Source organism: Labrus mixtus, chromosome 20, assembly GCF_963584025.1.
Source record: "Labrus mixtus chromosome 20, fLabMix1.1, whole genome shotgun sequence".
Taxonomy (NCBI): Eukaryota; Metazoa; Chordata; class Actinopteri; order Labriformes; family Labridae; genus Labrus; species Labrus mixtus.
The window spans coordinates 5,394,441-5,407,117 of NC_083631.1; the positions used below are offsets into that span (position 1 = coordinate 5,394,441).

At 36.3% G+C, this 12,677-nt stretch overlaps 1 protein-coding gene across 5 annotated transcripts in view; it reads left to right on the top strand.

The window, feature by feature from the left end:
• Window positions 1-666: 666 nt before the first annotated feature.
• The window catches only part of LOC132995653 (nuclear GTPase SLIP-GC-like), a 28,423-nt gene continuing 16,412 nt past the window's right edge, over window positions 667-12,677 (top strand). For all 5 annotated transcript variants that reach the window (XM_061065730.1, XM_061065731.1, XM_061065732.1 and 2 more), the window contains exon 1: window positions 667-733. In XM_061065730.1, the coding sequence (XP_060921713.1) occupies window positions 667-733 (67 nt within the window). The remainder of the gene's footprint in view (window positions 734-12,677) is intronic.

A 12,677-nucleotide genomic window follows, 5' to 3' on the forward strand; every position in this document is an offset into this window, starting at 1 on the left:
TCTGGTTATCTATTTTAAATAGCTAAATCGTTTTTTCTTGACTTATTACACGACATCTCCTCCATAATGTAAAGGTATAGATTGTATGTGAATAAGCTTGGTTGTTAAACTTGAGTAAATTAATATTTCCTGAGAAAAAGAGTTAATTTTCAGCACTTTTACAACTGAAACAACTATGGAGGGATGTTTTGTTGTGCCATTTAAGACGTCACCATGAGGTGCTTTTGAAAAAGTAGTAGATAGGCTTCATGGAAAACGCTCTGTGAAAACGGGGCTTTAGAGCTGTTGTGACTGTGATCTAAGAAGTGTTGAAACAGCATAATACCTGCATTAGTTACTGATTTACAGATGATAGCACTACAAATACAAATGTGCATTTTGTTAATGAGTCAGGGACAGTAAGTCAAAATGGTTATTTGAGGTGGAAGCAAGCGGCAACCTCTGATGCATTAAAATGGTGTTATAATCTATGGGTGGAACCTATGACCTGATGGATGTTTCCCAAATACTTGCTGGGGACCTTTCCTTGCACCTGCTATTATCTGTTCATAACTCCTTATCTTTGTCTAATTACATTTAATTCATAAAAACTTCTGCAATATGTGAAGTTATAACAATAGATTTAAATATTATTATGTGATTAACTTACAGTTGTTGTTTCCCGTCATGGATGATTTTGTTAAAAGAAAATTAACTGAATGGCGTCTCAGCGATTGGATAGAAAATTTTCAAGGTGAAGTATTACCATTCTTTTTGATTGTCACAGGCAATTTCCCACCAATACTGAAACATTCAATCATATGCTAATAGAAACAGAAAAGGTGCTGTAATATGGCTCTACAATGCCAACTTGACATAATTTCAGCATCTTAAACAATGGTTTGGTTTTGCTTGACAAAGATTATTCTGAATTGTTTTCCTAATAACAGATCAAGGTATTGATGAGGAAAGTTTTTACCTTCTTGATAAAGATGACATCAAAGACTTGATCACGAAAGTTGGACCAAGGGCAAAATTCAAGAAGAGACTCAAGTCTCTTAAGGTAATACTCCTCAATGTCTTAGGTTTAATACATTCTCACGTGTAGAATGACTATCAATTATTAGTAATTGTATAATGAAAGAATGACTAAAATAGCATTTACTGGAATCTCTCAAATTCATCTTTTCCATTTGACATTAGGGGGAGAAAAATGCAACAAATCAGGTCATTCATTAATTTTCTTCTCCTTTGAGTGCAGTGCATTCTCTTTCATTTAGTGTTGTGTATATTTATTACAGTCAGGCCAAAATTATTTCAAATGTCTGCTAAAATGTTGGCTGGCTTTGTTCTGAGAGTGATTCTTTTCTTGACGTCAACAGGAACATGAAGAAACTGCTGATTCTGCTCAGGTGAGGATAAAATACATTTTCCAGGGATACTGTTATTATACTTGTACCTCTTTTAATCATCAATGTGCAATAGAATTACTGATGTGTCCTGAGAAAAATCACCATCATATTTGACTGAAGAATTGACTGAATCAATGGTTGACTCCACTTGGAGGTTTAGTCACACTCATCATAGCTTGGTTGATATCTGTTTCAATGAGTCTAATACATATTTCATCTTTAGGTTTTGGCCAACAGTAACACAAGAGATAAAGGTAAGGTCTAAAGTATCTTATTTAGGATTTATGCTGATCTGTTTTTGTAGTAATAATGTCTTGTTCTGACAAATCATCTATTTGTATGTTTTAATTTTGTAAGAGGCAAAAAGCTGTTTTTGATTTTTAATGAAAAATAAGGAAAAAGAAAGTCTGAGCCTCAGGGGGAGTCCAGCGGATGTCTATCACCAACTAAGAAACGACGACGGGACTCCACATATTCAGGTATTTATGTTACGCTGAGAACAATTACAACCAACAGAACAAAGCATTCACCAGCATACATGTATTGTGTCATGACTTCATATTACACCTTAGGTGTCTCTTAGCAACATGCCATAGAGACCATATCAATGCTTCCATTACTTCATAAATCTAACGTGGACTTAAACTTCGGGCCTCTCACTTGGCCTGAGCAGCTCAGAGGGCAGCACAAGTGTCTATAGTAGTTTCTGCCAAATGAAGTTTGTATTTTCATGCCCTGCCCTCACACTGTTTGACTAACAAATGTACACACACAAACCTGAATAACAAGACTAACATGGGCATGTTAGTCTATAAACAAGGTGTGGTCAGGCACAGTGTTGGGGCTTTTCTATGGATGCCAAATAATTCTGTACCATGCAGTACACATGTTTACTGCTGTTTTTTTTCACTGTAATGGCTTATTTTTTCAACACCTGCGGTTGCTGCTTTGATGATACTCTAAATTATCCTTAATTGACATTTAAGAGAAAGGCTTTTGTTTAACATGGTACCTAATTAATACACTTGTTTCTTTGTCTTTTCTTTTCTCCAACAGAAAAAGTCATGCTGTCTAAAGTGAGAAACATCATGGCATGTGTTCATGACAAAATACTACACAGAGAAAAAACAAAGCTCAATGCTTTTCTAGAGTAAGAAAACAGATATTACATATTTGCTTATGGGTCCAAAAGAGATTTGTGACTATTTGATTTGTGACAAAAAGAAATAATACAGGTCCAGGCACTCAGGATGGTTCATATACCAACAAGACAATGACCCCAAGCATACTTCAAAGCTGTGCAGAGACTATTTGACAAAGAAAAGGGAATCTGGAGTAGTGGAACTGATGGACTGGCTAGGTCAAAGTCCGGCTATTTAGTAGATTCAAAGATTGTTCCCACAAACGTTTCATCTAAAGCAAGTTTGTGGGAACAGCTAGAAGCTATTTGGAACTCAATAACAAAAGAGACAAGCAGTTATCAAGGCCAAAGGAGGCCATACTAAATATGAAGTTTTTTGGTTATTATATGTAAAAAAGGACTATTTAGTTGTTTCAATTTATTTGACAAATAAACAACAGCATTATTGGTTTTCAACAAGTTTTTGAAAGATTTAATATATAATATATATATATATATATAATATAAGAAAATAGTATATATACATACATATATATATATATATATATATATATATATATATACTTCCATTTCTGCTGAAAAGCTGCAAGTTGTGAGACCATTCTTTGTTCCCTGAAAAAAGCCTTTTGGAGAACTCTGACATTTACACAATCTTGACATATTTGTTCACCTATACTTTTTCTTTAACCTCTTTCCTGAGTTTACCTCTTACCTTTGTTCAATTTCAGCTCATTCACTGGACTTTAACTGCTCCAATTGCAATAACAGTGAAAGAATGGGTCTGTTCTAAAAGTTTGAACCATTAGTTTATATATCTCAGTGTTTCCCACAGAATGACACAATACCTGGGCGGTGGAGTTGTACGAGTATTTATATATACACACACCAATTAATATATGGGGGGTGGGGGGCATTTGTGTACTAAACTCTACATTGAAGCAATATGCTCTTTAATCCATAAATGATTGACTCACTCTATGATGTAATAAAATGATTACACTATTAGGAGAAAATTATTTTGCCTGCTTCATGTAATAACTTATGATGTTTTGGGCCCAGCATCTTGTCACATTATCAACCAGTTATTACAATTTAGGGTTTTATTACATTTTCTGTAACATTTTGGATCGTTGTTCCATTTCGGATTCTTACAAGCCCAGAACAAGGTATTTCATGGTATATAAATAAAGTTATTATTATTATTATTTATTGCATCTTCTAGAGCTACAGTCTATCCTTTAACAACTGAATTAATTGTGCTTTTTATATTCTCCTGTTCAGACTATTCTCATATCTGCATTTTACAATGACGTGTGCCTTTGACAAGTGAAAAAAAAGATTCACTATTGACTTGACTAATTTTGTAAATGGCCTTCCTTGTTGACAAATAAGATTAAGATTTATTTTTTCGGCTTTTTGTGCCTTTGATGGAGAGATAGGACAGTGGATAGAGTTGGAAATCAGGGAGAGAGAGAGAGAGTGGGGAATGACATGTGGGAAAGGAGCCACAGGTGGATACGAACCCAGGCCGCCCGCTTGAAGGACCATAGCCTCCATATATGGGGCGCGCGCACTAACCACTTTTCTGAAGTTTTGTGAAGGAAAACAAAATCAATAACTTATTTCCCTTAGATGGTAAACATCTGGCTTTGACTTCCTGCATGAAATTGACATTTTAGCAAGATTTCAAGTTCGACCATTCACATGTGGCAGCTGTGGCTCAGTAGTAGTGTTGGTCGTCTCTTAACAAGGTTGCAGTTTTGATTTCTAGCTCCTGCAGTTGTATGTCGAAGCATCCTTGGGCAAGAAACTAAACCCCTGCATCAACTTCTGTGAATGTGTGTGAATAGGATTAGTAAATGTATATGGTACTCCGTTATGATTTAATGAATAATAAAAGGATTTAATGAGAAGGATTAAAGCTTAACACTTGACACCTTTATTGTAATATTTTTCATATGAATTAATGGATTTGAACTGTTGTACAACAGGGAAAAAATCTGTGATTTGGAGACAGAAAAAAGGGAGCTGGTTGGTGTCTTTGGAAGAACAGGGGCTGGAAAAAGCTCTCTAATAAATGCTGTCGTCGGAGAGAAGGATCTCTTGCCCTCAGGAAGTCTCAGTGCTTGTACAACAGTCATCATTAAGGTGGAGGCTAACAAGCAGAACCAGAACTATGAGGCAGAGATTGAATTCATCACAAAAGAGGTAAAATAAGATGAACATAAAAATGTATCCTTTAATCCCTAGTCTTTAAAAAGGATGTTGAATGCATTGCTTCATCCATTTACAGTATTTGATTCTATACAATTAAACTAAACTTAGTTAAAGGATAATTATTTTCTTTTTTAGGAATTGAAGCAGGAGTTGTGGTACTTGTTAACATTCATCCTGAATGATGAAGACTGCAAAGATGAAGATGATGATGATCACAATGACGCTGTTGAAATGCTGTCAGCGCTGTATGGAGAAGAATGGAGAAAAAACCCTTCTGTGGAACATCTCATGAACGACAAACATTTCAGAGAAATCCCAGAATTTATTGTTTCTAAGAAGAAAACCTTGACCTGTGGATCAGTAAGAAAGAGAATAAATCTACAGTATCATTTATATTTGAATTTGAATTTATGTATGTAATGGGGACAATGCAATTTAACAGTTTCAATACATACATGAAACTGATGTGCTGCATAAAGAGTATATTGCTCATTTCCAACGTGTGTCCCTAATTGGGCCTTTGGGTAAACAAACAGTAAAAATGTACAACATTCGATTACATAAAACCCCATAACACTATATGAGGATACATTAAAATACATGTACAACATGACAGTACAAAATGCTATAAACCGGTTTAAGATACAATTTAAAAGTGGGTACAGCTCTGGTTTGCTTTCAGCCAGCATTTCACCTTTTTTGTAAAAGATTTTAAGTCTGACAATTTTAATTCAGGTATACAAGTACATATCCAAAAATGACTTAACAGAAAGCTATCTTGTTTTGAAATGTATATCATTTCCATCTCAGACATAAAGCGATGTCTGCAATTTACATACTTCCTGGTCGTTCAAGTTTGGTTTAATTTTGGGGTAGTTTAGAAAATGTTATAGTAAATTCAGTACCTAAAAATGGATTTAAAGAGAGAATGGACTTGATCCTCAATGTCTGCAGCTTTATATCAAATGTTCCCTTAACAGCAAAGTCCTGTCATGTTACCTTCTTAGATGGTCTGTGTAACTGCTTGTCAAAAATCAGGCTGTTGTACTCTTCATGCGGCATTTGAATGAAATCCTTAATCTTATTTTTCTTTTGTCAGGCTAAAGAGCTGTCTGCAGAACTTGTCAAATACACAAGAAGCAGATCAAAGTACGGAATGGCTAAAGGCATAAAGAAATGGTTTTGGCCCCTGGTGAAGTGTGTGACAATCAGGGTGCCAAATAATGACCTTCTTCAGAATGTCACACTTGTGGATCTACCTGGAAATGGGGACCGCAACAAAGGAAGAGATAAAATGTGGAAAGGGGTAAATTATTTAAATGCATCACTTTGTTAATCTTGTCTTAAGTTTAACATTATTTTATAACAAAACACTGATATTGACTCTATTGAAATACATTGCTGTATTAAATGCGTAACCTTTCTTTGATATTGACTGATATTCACGATTAACTTGGATTTCATCCTTGTAGGTGGTTCAAAGCTGTTCCACTGTGTGGATCGTGACGGACATTAACAGAGCAGTATCAGAGAAAGAACCATGGGAGATTCTGAAAAGTGCCAGCAGCCTTATTGGAAATGGTGGCCAATGTCAGCACATTCACTTCATCTGCACCAAGTCTGATGTTATCGAAGATTCTGATGATTCGTAAGTAATTTTTATCTATAGAGGAAGACGCTAACGACTATCAGGGTCTAGTGCGATGTATTTATTATATATATATTTAAACTTTGTATACTTTGTTCATATGTCATTTTTTAAACTTTTATCCTGAGAGGAAAGAAAACCACGTCATATTGGAGATTGAATTTTCAGGGCTTCAGATAATGTATGAGGTTCAGCTTAATACTAATCTCTTGTTACAGTTCAGTAGCTGGTGTTCGTGCTGCCATATTTAAGAGGAACATCAGAGCCAAGGAGGAAGTGAGGAGAGAATTCAGGAAACTAAAGGGGGTTCAAGTGAGTTGTGAAATGTCAGAAAATCTAAAATGAAGATGTCTTTTCAATGCAATACCACCCTAAATGTATTCATTATTTTTGCAGACACATTTCAGTGATGACTGTTTCAAAGTGTTCACAGTGAGCTCCAAAGAGTTCCTTAAGAAAAAAAGACTAGGACCAGATGAAACTGGTAGGTGAAGTCCATGCATAACTTTGTGAATAAAAGAAAATCTGTTACATGTGAGAAGTTTATCTGGATGTTATTATGTAAGCTGTATATTGTATGTTTTTTATAGAAGTCCCCAAACTTCAGGAATTTCTGCAAGAACTGAATGACTTTCACTCAGTCACACTGAAGTATGTGTCAGGAGCGTATGGGATTCTTTCTCTTGTTCAAGGGGCCAGCTGTGGAGATGTGGTAAGATCAAATAACAGCATGACTAGGGAAAAAAACAAACTAAAAAAGGAGCAGAAAAAAGCCCAATGTGACAAAAATACATTTGTTTTAACATTTTAAAACAGTTTTCTCTTTGATTACAGGCTGGTGTAAAAGCAAATGTGTGCAAAGACCTTGAAGAAAACTTGAAACGTGAAAAAAGTAAAGTCTTTGAGCCCATGAAAAAGTCCTATAGGACTTTTAACAAGTGCCTCATGGAGGGTGTTGAAAAATCCAATAGTTCAAGGGAGAGTGTCTTGAAGTCCTTCTTATATCCCGTATGTATTAGAATATTTTATTCCTTTATCCAAACCATCGATTTTTCACTTGATATTCAAAAGTTAATCATTTATGGAAATGTTTGTTTTTGTTTTCAGAGAAGAGTAACAGGAAGTGCTTTTCACGGGAGATTGAAGTGCATAGTCACACACAATGGCGTCTGCAAACCAAGAAAAGGGAAACAACAAAACCTAAATGAGAAATTAGCTTCAAAGCTGATGGAGAGCATTGATGTGGAATTTAGAAAGACTTTCCCGTAAGAACGTACTAAATGAGGAAAAGATAATGCCTCTTCAAATGGCGATTATAATAATTATAATATAAAGATGTGTGCAATGGTTATTTAAAATTATTTAAAGGCTTTAAATGTGATTTTTCACACTTAAATATAATAGAAATCAAGTATATCCTCTGAAAATAACTCTGTGAGTAATGACTGTCTACAATGGGTGCAACACCCGAGTCCCACTGTCTGTGATGTTTTCTGAGTCATATCTTCAGTTTGTTTACATCGTCGGGACGGCGGCTGACTCCTCCCCTCGTGTATAAAAGTTGTTTAATTGAGGGACTAGAGAAAAGAAGAATAACATACTGTACTCACTGCTTAATTGTGTTTCTAGATCATCTTCATTTCGAGTAAATTTACATGCAGTGTGAAGATACGAGCATAATAAAGATCGCTAGCATTAGCATGCTAACACAACAATGCACCGCGAGTAGTTTTGGTTTCATGCTGGTGCTCAAGGGTGACATCTGCTGGATCAAAAAATTGCATATAAAGCTTTTAATTAATTTAATAAAATAAATATATTAATCAAATTCTTCAATTTAACTTTGTCAATATTTGATCAATGAAAGATTTACTTGTTAACATGTTTCAGAAATGAATCAAAATGTGAACCATTCAACGGGGCCATCAGTTCCTTTTCACTCGTCACAGGGACTCTGGTTGAAAAGTACAAAAAGTACAAAGGTGTGCAGCTGCAACTGGAATTTCTCAGGACAGAGGTAAGAGATGGTGATGGTACCATCTTATCCAACAGTTTTGTTTTAAGCTGTTTGTCAAAGTTAAAGGAAACACAAAAAATTGTGTGATCAAATCAACCAACCTCTATATTGACATATTGAATGAAGATTAAGCATTTAAGAGTGAAGGCAAATAAAATATACAAGTTTTTTTACTTATTAACATTTATATTAATTTCTTCTTAAGAACACCATCAATGAGGTACTTGTTAGCATTACAGATATACTGTACATGTAGTTTTTATTTTATTTTAAAGGAAGAAAAAATGAAGGCAAAACTCGACAAAACCATCCGGGAGCGAAAGAAAGAAATCTACAGCAGCCTGACGACTTCAATCGAGGAAAACATGCAGAAGTGCTATGAAGGTAAGAAAGAAGATCTTGGCATATGAAACCTGACACTAAATGAAAAAAACAATGAAAATAATGTGCATTTAGAACCATTTTCTGTTTCACTGTAGATGCACAACAATGTAAAGGCCAAGGCTCCCTAAATGCCATGAGGGACATCATTAAGCAGCATGTTTGTGCCAAGAAGGTCGGCATGTTCGAGGAGGCTAGAGATGCGATGATTTCAAATCTGCAAAAACTAATGGTATGTCATATTTCATAGTTCACCATAAAGCCTGGCTCACACTGTAGGATAATCGGGCCGATTTGAGCTCTGATTCTTCCTTCCTGACAATCGCAGGGTCGCTCCCAACTCAAGGCTGCTCGGAACCGATTCTCTGCTCAGATTATTTTACAGTGAGTGTAGATCTACCCGGCGATCCTCGGGGACGCCCCGATTAATTTCAAACATGTTTGATATTTAGAGTTTAAAATCTTGATGAAACGTCATGAAAGAGTCCGGCAGAAGTTCTGTGTGACTGTAGTCATGTCGACTAGTGGCAGGACGTAACTCTGCGTTTTTTTATTTTCAGTACAGATCATCAGTGCAACGCTTTTCTAAAACTTGTATCCATATATCTACGATTTTATCTACTTTCCTCTATCCTACAACAACTTCCACTTTCCTTCTCTTTCTTCTCTTGCTGGTTATTTGTGTTAAATATTTTATATCTTATTTAGGATGCCATCCAGAAGACACTGAGGGAAACTATGCTGAGATCAATAGAGCTATCTCTCAAGACAGATGATCAATCAGTTCCAGGTAAAGTGAAGGTTTACAAGTAAAGTTTGTTTTCAGACAAAACACCAGTGAAGGAATTCTCCCACTTGACAACCCCAGTGATGTGCTATCTCTTGCTGCCCATCAGTTTTCACGGTTTGGAGTTGTGGGGTATTGTTGTAGCACTTGAAATCAGTCTTGGTCTCAAGGCCGGTCTCAAGACCACGTTTTAAATGTCTCGGAATTGAAAGCATTTTTACTCGGTCTTGAACTGGGCGGAATCCAGATTTTAAATAAAGACTAATCAAGATCCACCTCTGGCGGGCTATTTTTCCAAGTCCTTACTGTGATTAGAAGATGCTCCTTTCTAAAAAATCTAATTACTTTTTTGATTCCTAATTTGATTGTTATCCCCGTTAACCTTCCTGGTGTCACGATCTAAGTGAGTGACATGCCTGCTGCACACAATATGCCGATTTTTCATTGATATTTATGGTCTCAGTCTTGTCTCCGTCTGGCCCTGTCTTAGTCTTGGTCTTGACTCGGTCTCTGTCTCGATCCCTAAATATCTCGGCCTTGTCTCAGTTAGAGACCGATTGCTCTTTCTCAGCTGCTCAGGTCATGATAACAACATACTGTAACTCTCTCACACACACTCGGTGACTGTCAGTCCCTCTCCTTGCTCGCTCTACTAGCCAAATAATTTACTCCTGTATGATAAAAGGATCGTCTGCCGTATTCATAAAGTGGACATTGCTTGTCCTGAGAGCATGACGGTAATCTATGATTATTTGAAAAGAAGTCATCCTGGACGTCTTGTCTTTTAAAAATCATCTTTGACATTCATCTTCACAATCCAAAGTTTAAGCCATGCAGTTATTTTTCTCTTTTTTACATTTCCAGTCCCTCCCATTAAAACATTTACCTTAGAATGCTTCATCTTTTCTCTCCCCCTCATCTCTTTTTAATTCTATAGCAAACACTGACAGTGTTATTACAGTAATAATGTCTTGCATTAACATGTAAAGACAAGACAAAAATATGACTGAATGAACAGTTTCTAAGGGCATAGTTTGAAAGAGGAATGTTTAAATTTAAATGCCGATAGATAAATAAGTCATTAAGTATTTGCGCATTATCCAGTTAATCGAGTAATTGTTTTAATAATCGATGACTGGTCGAAGATCAAAATAGTCGTCAGTTGCAGGCCTGCTGATGATAACTGGTAAGAGGAAGTAACAGGAAAATGATGTGGTTGAAAGTGTGCTCTTATATAGTTATAGCAACAAGATGTAACTTTTCCACCTTTAAACAGTAGTTTCAAAGTCAAGTCAAGTTTATTTATATAGCACATTCCAGCAAAAAGGCAACTCAAAGTTCTTCACACCCAAGACAGTGTAGCTCAGTTGGTAGAGATGGTCAACTCAACCAAAAGGTTGATGGTTCGATCCCCAGCTCCTGCAGCTACATGTCAGATGTGTCCTTGGGCAAAACACTTAACCCCAAGTTGCTCTCACTGCTTCTGCGGTGGCTTATGCATGTGTGTGAATGGAATGAGTTACTTCTGATGGTCACTTTACATAGCAGCCTCTGCCATCAGTGCGTGAATCTGTAGGTGTGACATGCGGTGTAGAAGCACTAGTTAGAAGACTAGAAAAGCACTATACAAGCTCAACTCCATTTACCTTTTACACGACATCAAAAGCATCAAGACAAATAGAAAAAGAAACATTGAAATAGTACATTTAAAAAATCATTAAACAAACCATTAATAATCAAAATGTTAAATACAAATGAAATACAAAAATATGACATAAAGTAGAAAAAATTACATTAGATTCAAAATATATAAGTAATGTAATGGTGATGTTATCTGTTCTGTGCGCCTTTCAATATTATATCGCTCTGAAGTCCCTACAGTCTTATCTTCCCGATGGACACAGACTCACCTGCCTGTCTTGCCTAATCAAGATTGATATAGGCTCACAGTTTGCTCCATCAGGCACAGCCCTAAGGTGCCCAGGAAACCCCATCTAGGGGTGCTGTGGTGGTGAAATCCACCCACATTCTTTACGGCTAAACATTACACCAATTCATTTTCAAGAATTTTGTTCAGTCAGTCATTAATATTGAACTATTACTATGAGTAATCGGCATTTGGCACATAAAGAATCCGAGGCTCTTTGACACAGAGTCTTACAGTCCTGCTGAACACAGATTCACCTGCTGGTCTCACATAATCGAAATAGACTCTGTTTAACAATCCCCCCCAGAACATCTTCCCGAGGATTTAGGCTCATAGTTTGCACCGTCTGTGCTGAGTCACAGCTCACAGGCTGGCTTAGACTTTCAGATATCCCCCTCAGGGGCACCTTACACAACCCAACTCTCACCAATTGCAAATTAAAATGCCTAGAAGTTGTTATATTAATTCATTAAAATTAATTCAAATAAAATAATAATCAAAAATAGCGCAGCAATATATTAATGCAGGTTTAAAATCAAAAGGTAAAAGTTACAGTGAAATATGTACAGTCTCTGTACAGTCTGATACAATGGCTGAGGCTAAGAGGAAGAGGACGGATTCAAGTTGGCTTTATAAGTTTGAAATCTTTCAAGTTTCCATCTCAATTAGCATAATAAATTACCCTCTCCAATGTAGCCATTTAGACACGACCCATAGACATCTTGGTAACAGTTGAATACACATATTCCACATGCAAACAGTTTGCAAACAACAGGCACACGCACTGACGGCCCGGGGATGGTCTGTCAGTTTGTGTGTGCTTTCCATATTGTAAATGGGCGTGTGTAATATCATTATAGAGAGTTACCATATTTAAGACTGAATAAGAAAAATAATCGATCAAGTCATATCACAGAAGAAATTGTCATGTCTGGAAGACAAATAGTTTAATGTCGTAGTTTATCTTGTGTTGCAAATGAGAATACAGAAAATAAACGCAAAAAGACATTCGATGATCATTCGACAAATCTGATCAGAATCCGGTTCGACTATATAAATCCGTAGTCGTGGACATTCCGAGTTCCTACATATTGTTGCTTTAACAGAGGAAGTGACTTGTCTCCTTGGCTGTGCTGCACACCAAAGTGCACTAAGGTGGAAAGACATT